At 39.1% G+C, this 17,288-nt stretch overlaps 1 protein-coding gene across 2 annotated transcripts in view; it reads right to left on the bottom strand.

The window, feature by feature from the left end:
* Positions 1-17,288, bottom strand: part of PTPN4 (protein tyrosine phosphatase non-receptor type 4) — a 222,527-nt gene that overhangs the window by 37,757 nt on the left and 167,482 nt on the right. For both annotated transcript variants that reach the window (XM_039234876.1, XM_039234878.1), the window contains exons 16-18: positions 7,753-7,912; positions 3,899-3,982; positions 3,753-3,809 (exon numbers count right to left, since the gene is read on the bottom strand). In XM_039234876.1, coding sequence (XP_039090807.1) covers positions 3,753-3,809; positions 3,899-3,982; positions 7,753-7,912 — 301 coding nt within the window. The remainder of the gene's footprint in view (positions 1-3,752; positions 3,810-3,898; positions 3,983-7,752; positions 7,913-17,288) is intronic.

The following is a 17,288-nucleotide window of genomic DNA, read 5'->3' as shown; positions in this document are numbered from 1 at the left end:
GCTGGCTCAAAGATAATCAGACAGAAAGCAAAACAGCTTTAATCGGGAATTATCTTAACCATTTCAGAAGGTATCCAATATAAAGAATAACATTAAAGTATCTGAAGTCCTGTTCTTTTCCTCCAATCACCTAAAATCAGGTTTCCAACGGGAACACTGTGACGGTCTCTAGTAAGATAATGAAAAAATGATAAGTTTCTATTGTTCTAAATTCAGCCAATATATTTTTTAAGGTTTCCTGATGGAAACCTCATTCTTCCTTCCTTAACTCTTATTACGCTTTGCTGTGGTTGTTGTTGTTTTTTTATCCATCTACATTTCTTGTTTCTTATTCTCTGCCTTTTGGGAACTTTTGTGTCTTCTCTTATAAATATGGGTCTGTTTTCGAATAGCTCCTTTTTTATTTTAAAGGTAGGCTTTACACCAGATGTGGGGTTTGAACTCACGACCCCGAGATCAAGAGTCGTATGCTCTACTGACTGAGCAAGCCAGGTGCCCTTCAGCCAATATTTATGAGACACAGTTCTACATGGCTGACAGGGAAAATTATCAATAATCTGTATAGCCTAAAAAGAAAATTTAGAGTCACAGAATTCTGTTTGGAAATAAACCTGTCTATACAATGTTCCCTGAACATCTCTGACCTAATTGAAAATGATCTACATTCACTGCTCAAGAAAAATAGTATTTCTTTTGTGTCATTCAGTTACTATTACAACTGGTGTATAAACAGATACATTATCTTTCTAATTACAAAAGCAATACATTCTCATTATCATGATTCAGATTATTAAAAAGAAGAATATAAAACAAAGTGATAAATACCAATAATTCTACTACCCAGATGAAATGCTACTAGCATTTTGAGCATGTTTTCAAACTTTTTAAATTTTTAAAAAATGTTTGTTTATTTTTGAGAGACAGAGAGACAGAGTGTGAGCAGGGGAAGGGCAGAGAGAGAGGGAGACACAGAATCTAAAGCAGGCTCCAGGCTCTGAGCTGTCAGCACAGAGCCCGACACAGGGCTCCAACCCACAAACCGCAAGATCATGACCTGAGCTGAGTCAGACACTCAACAGGCTGATCCGTTTCCAAAATTTTTAAAGCACTAACTCATATTTTAAGAAACTGGATCAAACATGCATGTGGAGCAATAATATACATTTTCTATAACACTGTCTTATGAGCCCATTTCCATACTTACACAAAACTACATCATCTATCATCTCAACAGCTGTAAAGGAGCACAAAATTTATTTCACCAACTCCAATGACGTACGTTTTTATCACCACCCCAATCGTTATTACAAACAATATTACAATGAACTTCCTTGTGTATCCTTTGTTCTGTAGTCCAACTACTTCATTACCAGCAACTGCTAAAAGTGGAATCGTCATGCCAAAAGATATGTATTTGACCTATAAATGTTTTAGCTTAAATTTTTGTTTTCAGTCAAATTCACATCACACAGCTTGAAGAACTAAGTCTACAAGATTACTAAGACAAGCAACCATGTCTCGCGTTCCTCTGTACATCCTGCCCCCCTCCACACCAGGCAACTTCAACATTTTAGCTACATCTTTTGTATCTACTTCAGTATCTCTAAATAACATCCTCATTTTGTTTTTCTTCAGTTTTCTATTTTAGACATTACCTACAGATGAGAATTTAACAATCTTTCATCTCCTCATCTGCAGTCTGTCTTAAATACATACATATTTCCATATATATATATATATATGCATGCTAATAACTAATTTTGGACTATTTCCTCCATCTTTGTTCCCATCCTTCACATGCATAGTAGGTTCGAGAGGCATGTCATACATCATATCCCTGTCCTGTTCTCCCGACCCCAAGTGATTTGTTGAAAAAAAGACCTCTGATACAAGCTAGATCTATAAAGAACTTACTTTCCAGAAGTCTGTAAACTAGACTGAGAGGTTTAAGTGCTCTAGGTTACTAAACTGTTAATATATAAACCTAGAAGTTACCAGTAGCTCATCACATAAACTAAGAATGGCGGTAGTTCTATAAATTCTCTTTCGATGAGAGTCAGGGACACAGTCATATTTGAAAGTAGAGTATGTGGTGGGGATGTAACAGAACTAACTTGAAGCTGCTACTAAGTACACTGTCTTTATTAACACTGTATTTTTTTTAGAGGAGCTAGAGAGATGAGGCTGATTCCCTACACAAACTGGTTTGCAGCAGGAGAGAAGAATGGAACATAAAAAGAAATAGAGATGAAAAAATAGAGAGTGCTCACGTTTATTTTAAAGTTTTTTTTGTACTCCAGGTTGGACTGCATTCCTATCCTTGGGTTTTGTGAGGTACTATTATAGCTAATGGATACATTTTGTATTAATGCTTAAGCCAGGGGTATTCCATAGTACCCTGTTATTTGCAACCAACAAAATCCTTAACAATCAGAACCAAAAGTATGTATCGTGATATCCTTGATCAATCTTGACTGTGATTATCAAATCAATTTTAAGGTTGCTGCAAAGCACCAAAATAAAGCATAACTGGGCTCTTTCAGGCTGCTGGTTCCTATCTGTCTGTAGACACAGAGACAAGTAAATGATAAGGTGCTGACGGAAAACTCCTTGAAGACTATTTAGGTCAAGTAGGCAACAACAGAAATGGGAAATAGAAAGCAATATTTGCTACATAAAAGAGCAATAGAGAGAACACACCCACAACTAATTAAGAATTGTCCTTATGGGGGCGCCTGGGTGGCTCAGTCGGTTAAGCGTCTGACTTCGGCTCAGGTCATGATCTCAAGGTTCGTGGGTTCGAGCCCCACATCAGGCTCTGTGCTGACAGCTCAGAGCCTGAAGCCTGCTTCAGATTCTGTGTCTCCCTCTTTCTCTGACCCTCCCCTGCTCATGCTCTCTCCTCTCAGAAATAAATAAAACATTAAAAAAAATTAAAAGAAAAAAAAAGAATTGTCCTTATGATGAGCAGAAAGTTCATGAATCCTGAAGGTGAATTAAGGGAAGAGGAAGGTTCATCATAATGGGTACATACAGTGTTTTCTCTACTTTTGTTTAAAATGTTTGTAATAAGTTTAAAACTCTCCCTACAGTAAAAGAAAACACTAGTTACCATTTCTATTTAAAGTCAATTTTTTTTAGGGGCGCCTGGGTGGCTTAGTCGGTTAAGCGTCCGACTTTCGCTTAGGTCATGATCTCGCGGTTCGTGGGTTCGAGCCCCGCGTCGGGCTCTGTGCTGACTGCCAGCTCAGAGCCTGGAGCCTGTTTCAGTCTGTGTCTCCCTCTCTCTCTGACCCTCCCCTGCTCACGCTGTCTCTCTCTCTCTTCTAGAAATAAATAAAAAATATTTAAAAAACAAAAAAATAAAAATAAAGTCAATTTTTTTTAAACACAAAGTAGGCAAACAGATTGTAGGTAAACAATTCTAAATGAAAATACCAAACAAACAAAAAAGCAAAACAAATACTATACCTCTGTCTACATTTTTCTATGTTTAAAGGAGTTATTTTGATAGACTCTATTAGCACTTTAGAAACATCAAAATTATTAAACAGCTTCTTTCCAAAAACATGGATTTAAGAAAACTCATATACAGGAAATAAAAACTTCCCAGCAATTTAAGAGATTTAGTCAACATCTGATACTTAACAAATTTTCAGAAATTAATTTTTTCCATTTATTTAAACTAGTAAAAATAAAATGAGTACATATTCTTGAAAATAGGGTTTACTTGCAAGATTCAGATAACTCACAGGTGTTCCTGGTGCTACTCGGGACACGATCACAGGCATCTTCTGATCATACCCTCCCTTAACAACAGAGCAAATCAGGTATCAATTATTACCAAAATAGACACATCTTAATTTAAAAACTGAATACAATGTAAATTCTAGATTACCTTTACATTGAATCCAAACCTTCCATTTTCATCAGGTTTCATTCTGATTAGAACAAGATTATCTTGTGGAATACCACCATTAGGCTTAAGAAAACAAAAATAAATAACTTGTAATTTTCCTCATTTATAATCCCTCCTTCAAAGATATACATGAAGTATGCTTTTTGTACATTAATATTACCTACAATATATAAAAACTCATAACAAATTCAAATGTTAATTCAGGAAGGTAAATTTTTATTTTTATTTTCTTAATCTTTATTTTTCAGAGAGAGAGAGAGAGAGAGAGAGAGCAAGCGAGCAGGGGAGGGGCAGAGAGAGAGGGAGACACAGAATCCGAAGCAGGCTCCAGGTTCTGAGCTGTCAGCAGAGCCCGATGTGGGGTTTGAATTCATGAACCGTGAGCTCATGACCTGAGTTGAAGTTGGATGCTTAACCGACTGAGCCACCCAGGAGCCCCAGGAAAATAAATTTTGATTAATACCTTATCTAGTTACAGCTAGATACAGCCTAGACTAAGTGCAAGGAGTAACAGGGGCATCATTATTTAAGTTATTAGCTGCAATACCCCTAGAACCTGGCTCAAAGCTCTGCACACAGTAAGTGTTCATAACTGTTACAAGAATTCACATTCCTCCCTCTGCTTTTTAAAAACAGCTTTACTGGGATATAATTCACACACTACACTTCACACAAAGTGTTTAATTCAATAATTTTTACAACAGCCAAGAGTTGTAGAAACATCACTACCATTTAATTTTAAAATATTTTCACCCATGTGAAAAAGAGATCCTGTACCTATTAGCAGTCATTTCCCATCTCCTCACCCCCATTCCTTAAGTCCTATTCAACCATTAACCTATTTCCTGTCTCTTTACATTTGACTATTCTGGGCATTTCACATACATGGTCATTTGGCACTAGCTTCTTTCCCTGAATGTTTTATGTGTGCTCTTTCAGGGAAAGTATCTGGCTAATTCTTGCTCATCCTTCAAGACACAGGTCAGAGAAGCTTACTTTGTGAGGTCTTCTCTTAACCCTACAGCTCCATTAGTTATTTGTATATCCTTCCCTATAATCACTTCTGATTATATTACCTTCAAACTAGACCCAGGTCCTTTTCCAATCTCAAGGACACTCCTATAGTAAGTAATTCTCTACTCTCCTACATTATCCATTTTCCCCACCCTTCTGAGGAATACTCTTATTTCTCCCCTTAAAAGAAAATGAACTTTCTTGACTCCACTTCCCCATCTAGCTACTACCCCATTTGTCTCCTTCCTCTTGCTCTTAAGCATCTTTAAAGAGTTGGCCACATTTGCTGTCTCTATGTCCTCTGATCTCATCCTCTCAGTCACGTTTTTATCTCCAATGCTCCACCAAAATTGTTCTAATGAAGGTCACCATAGAGTTTCATATTGCTAAATCCAGTGTTCAACTGTCAATCCTTACCTTACTTGACTTACCAGTACCAGCTGACAAAATTGGCTATTCTCTCTGTGACTTTCTGTGCCATTAGCCAGTCAACCAGTGGACTAGTTTTCTTCCTACCTTGCTGTCTGAATCTTCTCAGTCTCCTTTGCTGGTTTCTTCATCTCCCTAATGCTTACATTTTGGATGGCCAAAGGCCTCCTAGACCCTCTCATTTAGTTATCGGCACACACTATACTTCCTTGGGTGTTTTTTTTCCCTCTCTCATGATTTTACGTACTGCCTACCTGCCATCAACCCCCAGTGTTATAACCCTCGCTTGGACCTTTCTCTTTAAGTCCAGAATCGCAGCTGTTGATGGATTTCTAGTAGCAATCTCACACTTGTTATGTCCCAAACTGTGCTCCTAATATGTCACCTATACCTGCTCTACCTGGAGCCTTTCCTGTGTCAGTAAACAGAGACTTCGTGTTTTAGCTGTTCAGGCCCCAAACCTTGCTGTTATCTATGATTCCTCTTTCTCCACATCCCATCCCGTGTGTTAGCTCTGTTCCAAACCATCCAGACTATAGAACACAGCCATGTCTTCCTCCTTCCACTGCTGCCATACGGATCCGAATCCCACCACTTGCCGGGAATACTGCACTCCTCCACAACCAGTATCCCTGCTGCTACCCTTTCAGGCTATTTTCAATACAATAGTCAGATCGACACTGTTACAACTTAAGTGACATCATGCTGCTTTTCTCCTCATATATGTCCCTTTTGCTTTGCATCTCACTCAGGGTTAAAAAACACAATCTTTAAAGACTTTGGCCTTTTCCTGTACCCGTCTCCTCCTCATTGGCTCATTTTGTGCCAGCCACACTGATTCCTTTGATGTTCCTTGACAGGATCAGTCATACTCTGGTCTCTGTACCTCCTGCTCTTCTACTGGCTATCTCTTTGACTCATCGCTAACTTCATCCCTGGCTTACACCATTTAAAACTGTGGTCCTCTCATCTTGAAATTCTCTACGCCCTTCCTGTTTTATTATTCTCTCTAAAATGTATACTATCTAATATGCTATGTATTTAAATTATTTACCGTGTTTACTGTTTGTCTTGCCCTTATCCCTAGAATGTAAGTTCCTTGAAGGTAGAGTTTTTTTTCACCCTCTATTTTATTCCAATATATCCCCAAAGTCTATAACAATGAATGGTACTTAATATTAATTTTTGTGTGAATGAAAAAATTAGATTGTAGATTATTTAATAGCAGGGACCACATCTTATTTGTCTTTATGTTCACACACTACCCACCAGAGAACCCAAAACACAGAAAGACCTCAATGACTATAGATTGATGAAGGAATGTATAAGGGAATGATACAGGAGAATCACCACACAGGTATCCCCAAATTTATCACTCAGTTTTGGTAAGGATTTGGATGGTTCTCTGATAAGCCTGTGGTGGTGGAGCAGTAATTGTGGGAGAACAGAGTGGCTGGACTGTGCTCTTCAAATTTAGATATGAGAGGGCTGTAAGAGTCGCGCCAACCAGAAACTTCTGGCACCACCAATACCCACTGTGGGTCCACCTCTCCCTCTATCTTATTTCCTGATGTCCCTTTAAGTTTCCTGAAATATACCCATATTTGTCTGTCCTCATACTTCTTCATGAACACAGTGTATCCCTAAAATTTATGGACAATCTCACCTTTGGTTTATTTACATCTACTTGAGAAAGCCATGAAAATTCATAAATCAGGAGATACTAAAAACGTGCCATTTTGTTGTGGTAAAAGTATGTTCTCTACAGGGAGAGTACCAAGTGATTCATAAATATATTGTATAGAACAGAGAGCGATCATAAATCCAGGGGACCTGTACTCAGTTTCAGAAGGTTGATGAAATTGATCAAGTCCCTGCATCTGGTGAATTACATAATAAGGTTAGTGATATTTGGTGGATTATTAACCTTTGTTCTAAAAATGAGTGTTTTGTAAGACTGAATCAACATAAATTTGTCAGGAATTAACTTCTAGAGCCATGAACATTTAAAAAATGATGATAAATGGAAATTCCACAATTGTGTTACATTGTGGCAAAATTCATGAGCAACCTATGATGAAAAAGAGAAAGTACAATAATATAATTTACAGACAAAACATACCACAGTATAAAAGAAATTTTATTACAGATTAAAACATTTCAAAGGGGGGGCGCCTGGGTGGCTCAGTTGGTTGGGCATTCAACTCTTGATTTCTGCTTGGGTCATGACCCCAGGGTAGTGGGATCAAGCCCTGTGTTGGGCTCCCCACTGAGTGTGGAGCCTGCTTACGATTCTCTCTCTCCTCCTCTCCCCCACACTCTCTCTCTAAAAGATAAGATAAAACAGAATAGAATAGAATAAAAAAGATGTAAGAATAGAAGCTACTTACAGTAGATTTCTCAGGGGAAGATGGAACATCAAAAGCTTCATTCATATGGTTTTCCAGATCTTGTTGAGAATGTGAATAATGAATTTGGTTCCAACTATTTTTCTTTGATTGTTTGGGTGGTAAAGCTGGAGGCTGCCCATCTCCAGGGGTCTCCTGTGATCTAGGTAAGAAAAAAGCGAAACATGAGTATTTTGGAAGTTGTCTTCTAGAATAGTTATTTTAAGCTTATTTATTTTGAGAGAGAGAGAATGTGCTAATGCAGGGGAGGGACAGAGAGAGAGGGAGAGAGAGAAAATCCCAAGCAGGCTCGATGCTGTCAGTGCAGAGTCTGCCATGTGGCTTGACTCTACCAAGTATGATATCGTGACCTGAGCCAAAATCAAGAGTCAGATGCTTAACCAGATGAGCCACCCAGGCGCCCTAGAATTGTTATTTTAAAAGCTAGGGTAAAAAAAAAACATCCCATCACATAACAGCTAGAGTCAAGCAACTCAGATATCACAACATTTAGTAGGAGATAAGCTTTAAACATTGTATTTATAGGGGCACCTGGGTAGCTCAGACAATGCAGAGCCTGCCTGGGATTCTCTGTCTCCACCCCCTACCCCGGGTTCTTCCCCTGCTTGTGCTCTTTCTCTTCAAAATAAATAAACTTCAAAAAAAAAAAATACTGTATTTATTTACAAGTGAAATCTTAACTTTGAAGTTTAAGTGGTACATTGACTCCATACTTTGTCAAATCTGTAAACAATTCTACATAATAAATACACTTTAAGTATATCATGATAAAGATGCTTACTAATCCACTACAACAATATACACATCTTTCCAAAACACTTAAAAAATTTTTTTTAATGTTTTATTTATTTCTGAGAGAGAGACACAGAGAGACAGAGAGACAGTGTGAGCTGGGGAGGGTAAGAGAGAGAGGGAGACACAGAATCCGAAGCAGGCTCCAGGCTCTGAGCTGGCTGTCAGCACAGAGACCGACGCAGGGCTCGAACCATGAACCATGAGATCGTGACCTGAGCCGAAGTCAGAAGCTCAACTGACAGAGCCCCCCAGGCACCCCTCCAAAACACTTTAAACTAAGGTTTTCAATGGAGTCACAGAGGTAGCCAGGGTAAAGGGGAGGCAGGGAGGAATCAGAATTGAGAGCTGAGTTGTTCCACAGGTAAAACACCTAGTATAACCTAAAGAACTTGTGATTGGCCCAATTTATTTAGATTTTTTTAAAATGTTTATTTGTGAGAGAGAGAGAGAGACAGAATGAGAGCAGGGTAGGGGCAGAGAAAAAAGAAGACATAGAATCTGAGACAGGCTCCAGGCTCTGAGCTGTCAGCACAGAGCCTGACATGGGGCTTGAACTCACGAAGTGTGAAATCATGACCTGAGCTAAAGTCAGATGCTTAACTGACTGAGCCACCAGGCATCTCTGGCCCAATTTATTTAGAAATAAGAGGGAGGCAAACTATGAGAGACTCTTGAATGCTGAGAACAAACTGAGGGCTGAGGCGGGGGTAGGGGAGAGGGGAACGGAGGGTGATGGGCATGGAGGAGGGCACTTGTTGGGACGAGCACTGGGTGTTATATGTAAACCAACTTGACAACAAACTATTAAAAAAAAAAGCAATAAGACACAATTCATGAAATTAATGAACTCAATACTACATCAAAAATTGGAATCTGAGTAAGAGTGCTGAGCTCAATGAGGAAACAAAACTGGACAAAACGCTGTTGGAGTATATAATTTAAAGAAACAAAAATCCAATTAACATTAGGCAGCATAAGCTTCAATTTGTGGCAGCAAGAACTGATAAAAGAGCTTTAGAAGAAGCTTCAAGGTAAAAACGGTAACTTTTTTTTTTAATGTTTATTTCTGAGAGAGAGAGAGAGAGAGAGAAAGAGAGAAAGTGTGCATGGAGGAGAGGCAGAGAGGAGGGATACAGAGGATCTGAAGCAGGCTCTGCGCTGACAGTACAGAGCCCGATGTGGGGCTCAAACTCACCAACTGTGAGATCATGACCTGAACTGAAGTCAGACACTTAAACGACTGAGCCACCCAGGTGCCCCTAAAAATGGTGCTTTTAAGAAAGAGTGCAGTATATGTAATAACACTACTTGTGAGTTTTCACAAAGGCCAGAACGGGGAACCAGCAGACATCCATGGAAGCTGTGGAAGCTAGAACAGGTAAGGGGAAATGGTTCTTTGTAAGAGCCCTGACTATTCCTGAGGTTTTTATCTCTGCGATGCCAGGTCTTGGGGAACACAAAAAAATTATGGACTGTCCCACTGCCTAAGGCCCGGTAAGAGAGTTGATAGCTGCTGTGTCAAGTTCAATGGTTGCTGTGGTGCAATTCAGGCACAGATTTCACCCCATTTCTGCTTTTTGTGTTGAGTGGCAACAGATGCCCAAGATACAAGCCATGAGACCTTGAGGAAGTGGAACTGCATTAGACTGTATTATTGCTCAAAAGTTATTCTCCATCCCTCCCTGAGTGACATCAGGCTTGGCTATAGGACTTGTTCTGGCCAATGAAACGTGAGTAGAAGTAGTCACTTCTGAAGGAATACTTTAAAAAACAGCTCATGGGGTGCTTGGGGGGCTCAGTCAGTTGAATTTCTGACTTTGAGTCAGGTCATGATCTCACAATTCATGGGTGTGAGGCCTGTGTCAGGCTCTGTGCTGACAGCTCAGAGCCTAGAGCCTGCTTGGGGTTCTGTGTCTCCCTCTTTCTGCTCCTCCCTGGCTTGTGCTCTGTCTGTCTCTCTCCTCCCCCGCTCAAGTTTTGTTTCTCTCTCTCAAAAATAAACAAACACTAAAAACAAAACAAAACAGCTCATGATTCATTATGCTAACTAGCCATTCCCCAAATAGTAGTCTGGGTCCTGGAATGAACATGACACGGAGTAGAACCATAACTGATCCATGATATACATATGATGTAAGAAAGAGAGAATCTTTGTGTTGTCACTAGAAATTGGGATAATTTTCTACCCACATAATTTAGCCCAAGATAACGGACACAGAGATTACTGTCAGAGTGGCTCTCTGACAGATGTTCTCTCCTTTGGTACAGAAGGTGTGAAGCTTACTTAGAAGCTCACTGCTAAATACCTGGTAGATACAGGTAATGAAGCTAAAAATTTGATTAATGCCAATGAAGTCAGCAAGTATTAAAAATGAATGCTCTAACTGTATGGTCCTCCAGGGAAGTTTCTCTTAAGAGAGAATATAGTTAGTCTTGGGGCACCTAGGTGGCTCAGTCACTTAAGCATCCGACTTCAGTTCAGGTTTGTGGGTTTCAGCCCTGCATTGGGCTCTGTTCTGAGAGCTCAGAGCCTGGAGCCTGGATTCTCAGGCCAGTTTAAAAAAAAACATTTCTAGACAAAAACAATAAAAAAAAACTCAAAAAGCCCACAACTGCTAATTATAACAAACTGAAGAGACATCATATACTTTGGAAGAACCAGCAGACAGCATAATGGAACACAGCCCCATTAGAGATAATTCCCCTGAGGGGCGCCTGGGGGCTTAGTCAGTTAAGCATCTGACTCTTGATTTCAGCTCAGGTCATCATCTCATGGTTTGTGGGTTTAGGCCTCACATCAGGCTCTGCACTGACAGCGCAGAGCCTGCTTGAGACTCTCTCTTTCCCCCTCTCTCTGCCCCTACCCCGCTTATGTTCTCTCAAAATAAATAAACATGGAAGGAAGGAAGGAAGGAAGGAAGGGAGGGAGGGAGGGAGGGAGGGAGGGAGGTAGGAAGGAAGGAAGGAAGGAAGGAAGGTAGGAAGGAAGGAAGGAAGGAAGGAAGGAAGGAAAAGAAAAGAAAGAAAGAATTCCCCTGAGAGAAGAACTGTGACTCACAGAGAAAGCCAGCATTTACTATCAGGTAGTTCATATAGGACTTGGGAAACAGGAACCATTAAAAAAAAAGTGGGCATCAGAGCTATGGCTGGTGTCTTACAAATAGTGGTAATACTTTGGCTTCATTTAGAGATGTGAGGTAGAAAAAATCTGCTATAAGGAGAGTATAGAAAGAAGTGTAACCTTAAAGGGATTACTTTAGTTACTTTTAATAAAGAAAAATGGGCAAGATAAACTGAAACTCTTTATGGTTTATAGAAGCATAAAATTTATTCTAAGTTAAGACTAGAAAACAAGCAAAAACCATATTCTTGGTAGATGCTAGTACAAACTTGACAGAGCTGATCGATTCTTTTAAGATTAATTTTCTAAGATGCATACCAGGAGCTCATGTCTCTTTCAACTACAGTCCCTAGTGCTGTCCAAGTTTTTACTGCGCAGTAACTATACTATCTTATACTTATCCTCTACGATGTTAAGATGCAGATAAAATTCGGATTCAACATTCAAGCTTCCAGACATGTTGGCTAATTTATAGTAACATTCACAGCACTTCAAAGTAAACATCACTGCAGACTGATTACTAATTACTGCTCAAGGCAGTTTAAAAAGTGCATATAGGGGCTCCTGGGTGGCTCAGTTGGTTAAGCATCAGACTTCAGCTCAGGTCATGATCTCACAGCTCTTGGTTTCGAGTCCCGCATCGGGCTCTGTGCTAACAGCTAGCTCAGAGCCTGGAGCCTGTTTCAGATTCTGTGTCTCCCTCTCTCTCTGACCCACCCCTGCTCATGCTGTCTCTATCTCTCTCTCAAAAATAAATAAAACATTAAAAAAATTAAAAGAAAGTGCATATAAATTCTGAGGATATGATATTTAGAATAATAGAATTGAAAATCTCATATTGCTATGTCAGTCTGAATCCATTTCAGAATCAAGGTCCCAGACCTGAAAGGCCTGGTTTCACCCAAGCTCCAAGTCTCTGATCTTAGCTCCCACAAGTGAGTAATACAGACATCTGTCAGGTGTGGGTGGCAGGTGAGTGCCCTGTGGCTACAGCAACCCAGCGCCCAACGTGACCGGTCTTGCTGCCACAAGTGCAGCATCAAATACGGTGCATCCTCTGATTCCCCCTACCGTGATGATCTCCTCCCATCACAGCTCCTTTGGTTCTTTATTTCCTTGTCCTAGAGTGGTCTGGTATTTGCATGATCCTTCCGGTATTTACAGATGATCCTCGAACAACAGTTTGATCTACGCAGATCCACATACATGGGGATTTTTTTTTATGGTACAGGACTGTTAGGTGTATTTTCTCTTTCTTACAATTTTCTATTTAACATTTTCTTTTCTCTATGTTTCTTTATTGTAAGAATGTAGTACATGTAACAAACAAACTATGTGTCAATCAACTGCATATATTCTCAATAAGGCTTCTGGTCAACAATAGGCTATTAGTAGTTAAATTATGGGGGAGTCAAAAGTTATATGTGAATTCTCAACTATGCAGGAGTTAGCACCCTTTACCCCCACATCGTTCAAGGGTCAACTGTATGCTGCTAGACTTGATCAAGACTGGCATGGGAATTGGGTGAAGCTGAGTGTGGAGATAACATTTTCAGTGGCAATAGCTCAGAGGGGCAAAATGAAGGCAAATCTTTAAGGACTAAGTGAAAGGAACTGATGAGGTGTGCACAGAGCTGAGGTGACTCACTAGATAAGACTAGAAGGGGACAGTCCAGGCATGGGACTGTCCAGGGAAATGGATTTGATACTTCAGGATTATGAAATCTGTGAAGAGTCTCTTGTGATTAGGGCCTAAGGATAAAGTAGAGAATTTGGAGAATTCTTCATTGTATTCAACTAGACATCCACACTTCAAACATGCAGACAGATAAATGGGTGATAACACATTAAAGGCTGCCTACTAGTATATCCTCCCAAAGTAACTAAAATTACACAATTATTATAGTTAATATCTACCAAGCACTTTTTCTCTGCTTAACTGTTCATCTCATTCAATTTCACAGCAACACTACGGGGTAGATATTATCATCCTGTTTTTACAGATGAGGAAATTGAGGCTTACAGAGATAAAATGACTCATCCAAGGTCACATAATTAGAAATAGTGGAACCAAGTTTTAAAGCCAGTCTGAATCCAGAGCTCTTAACATTATGTTATAGTTGTACTTTAATCAAAACAACTGCAAAAAACAGGAACAGAGCTATTTTATTTTACATCAGAGGTTTTCACATTATTTCCAGCAGTGGACTCTTCTCCAAATAAAATGGTTCTCAGGGGCCAATTTAGAAACCAGTCTGAGCTAAACAACCTTCCTATTGGAGCGTATCTGAGGCCTCAACAGAACTTACCAGAGCATATCCCAAGACTATTTTCTATCATGCCATTTGGTTATAAGTGGTAACACGCCTATATTCTAAATTCTCATAACATAGTTCTAACTCAATGGTGTTAATAGATTTAAAACCAATAATTTGCCTAAACTACTGTGGAGGGGTGGGGGTTGAGTGGGACCAAAGCTTGAAACATAATGTTCAAAATCTACCCACAAAAGAATCTGGAGGAAAAAGTACTACTTGTATTAACTTCTGGACATCAAGAACGGGGTAAAGGGTGATGAGAATATCAGGGAAAGGGTGAGGAGAATAGAATTCCAAAAGTGTTCCAAAGCCCAGTTCTCATAGTAGGGTTTTTCAATACAAATATAGTAAAACCTTGATTTACAAGCATCATGAATTCCAGAAACATGCTTGTGATCCAAAGCACTTGTAATATCAAAGCGACTTTCCCCATAAGAAATCATGGAAACTCAGATGATTTGTTCCACAATCCCAAAATATTCATATAAAAATGATTATAATACTGTAATATAATACAAAACAATAAGAAAATACAAAATATAAAGAAAAATAAACAAATTAACCTGCACTGACCTTTGAAAACCTTCGTGGCTTGTGTGAGGGAGACAAGAGAGAGGAGAGTTATTGTATAAGATGACTTTCACTATCACTAAAAGAATCACTGCTCTCTATTGGTTCAATGGAATTTATTCTGCATGGGGGCCACTGTATATGCTGACTACAGTACTGCATTAATAAACTCTTGTTAGGATTAATATGACAATATTTAATGTAACTGGCATAAAGCTCATCTTTGTCCAGATTTTTTAAAATGATAATAATAATGTAACTGGCAATAAGGCAGCAGAGGAAAGGGTCTGTACCTGCAGGCAGCCTGACCCAGAATGAAGCAAAGCATTCCTAAGCCTTCTCTTGTATGGAAAAGCAAAGAACTGTCCATAGGAGCTTTAAAATGACAAAAAATACACTAGTGCCAGTTGTGTGCACCTTCCAACATTCTGAAAAATCATGGATTTCGGCCAGACACCACAGTCTGAGACTGAGCATCTGAGCAAAGGAGATGAACACCGACAATCCCTCAGTGAGAAGAGAGAGAGAACCATTAGCTCAGTTGTAGTCATGTGACATTTGGCATCACATACTATTCATATTGTAAGACATCGGTCATTTATGAAGTTAAAATTATTAGAAATGTTCACTCATTCGGGCATATGGGGGGCTCAGTCGGTTGATCATCTGACTTTGGCTCCAGTCATGATCTTGCAGGTTATGAATTCAAGCCCCGAGCTGGGCTCTGTGCTGACAGCTCAGAGTATGGAGCCTGCTTTGGATTCTGTGTCTCCCTCTCTCTCTCTCTCTGCCCCTCCCCTGCTCACACTCTGTCTCTCTCTCTCCCTCTCAAAAATAAATAAAACATTAAATGTTTTATTATTATCTTTAAATGTTTTTAAAGAAATGTTTGCTCATCTTGCGGAACACTTGGACAACAAGTTACTCAAGTTACTCACAATCCAAGGTTTCACTGTAACTTGCTTATCTTCAACTGTGACATTTAAAAAAATAATGAAAATGTTACTTTTAAGTGCACTTTGCTGTGGACACAGCAATATATTGTAACAATGCATCAAAAAAATTGTTAAAACTGTCAATCAAGCCAGAGAGGCGAAAGGTTTGCTGATTTACTTGAGTCCAGTCAGCTTTAAATTTCCTCATGAATACTTCAACAGCAGCAATGAAAGCAGCTTATTCTGCAGTCAAAGCAGCTCTCTGTTGCTGCCCTTAGCAATATGCATCAAAATAAAAAAATACAATCTTAGGGGTGCCTGGGTGGCTCAGTTGGTTGTGTCTGACTTCAGCTCAAGTCATGATCTCGTGGTTTGTGGGTTCGAGCCCTGCACTGGGCTCTGTGCTGACAGCTCAGAGCCTGGAGCCTGCTTCAGATTCTGTGTTTCCCACTCTCTCTCAAAAATGAATAAACATTAAAAAAAATTTTATTAATAAAATCTTAACCACCCAACTCACATGCTTTGTGATGATTTTGTAGAAATGTCCAAACTTCCCTCTTACATACTGACAGGAGTATATTAATATTTGTGGGTTTACTAAATAAACACCTGTTGAATTTACTAAAATATGAATTTAGTAAAATAAACACCTGTTAAGTATTTTCAAGTTAATTTAGGATTATTGTTTTTCTCAGAAAATCACAAACTCAAACAGTCTAATTCTCTGTGAAACATTTAAAGGAAGGAAGGAAATGGCAGACTGTAGTTTCAATTACCTCTGCCTATAAATGGTAACTTTATTCTAAGCAGTACAAACAACCTCCTATTTGTTTCCATAATAAACACACCTATGAGTTAGCAGTGTTTTCGTCCTGTGAGGAAGATGACCTGACGCAGTGATTAAAGTCAGGGCTGAGGTTTCACCTCAAAGGCCCTATACTCACTCAAAAACTAGGGACTGGTGAGATGATCTCAAGATCTATTTCAATACATGTTGAAATGCTTTGTGCTTCATCTGACACACTGTCTGAATTCTTTTCACATTTGGCCAATATAAAACTAAATCCTATAGATTCCAAGTTGCAAAATATTTTCCCTGAATTGCAAAAATCAACCAACCAACCAACTGATCAATCAATCAACGAAGCCTTGTCTAGCATACAAATTCTGCTGGGTCAGATAGGGAAGACCTGAGTTTTAGTTCTATAATTTGGGACAAGTCCTGTTAAGTGGGGCCTTCTCATCTATAAATGCGGAATAAAAGTCTTTTCTATTTCACTGAGTTCTCTTCAACATTGAGACAATTTATGAAAAAGCTGATTGTAAACAGTTAATATAAATTATTTGTTTACCATTAAGCTTATTTTTTCAGAACTCTCTCATTATCCTTAAGGTTAAAACTGGCTGGATTTCAAATGCAGTGTTAGAGATTCAAGACTGAATACAAAATACACAAATCTCATAAACTACATATCCAAAGATAAAGATCCAAGCATTTGAAATTCTTGTGGATCCGGATGGGGAAGCAAAAACAGCACAATTCCAATCTATCCTAAACTTGCATCTGCACTTAAATTCAGGAAACCGGAACAAAGGTTTTTTTGGATTGGTGAACCCATAAAATTTACATATGGAAACACTCAATTGTATGTGTGTGTGTATATATATATATATACACACGTATGTGTGTGTCTTTACAAAAAAGGCCCTTTGAAAACTGGATGGAGACAATTCGGTTAGGTCCTGGGAGTGGTATTATTGTTCTGTAACAAGACAGAC

Source organism: Hyaena hyaena, unplaced genomic scaffold, assembly GCF_003009895.1.
Source record: "Hyaena hyaena isolate Hyena2069 unplaced genomic scaffold, ASM300989v1 scaffold_91, whole genome shotgun sequence".
NCBI lineage: Eukaryota > Metazoa > Chordata > Mammalia > Carnivora > Hyaenidae > Hyaena > Hyaena hyaena.
Note: the sequence above shows the minus strand (reverse complement) of the source record. Positions and strands in the feature narration are given on the sequence as shown.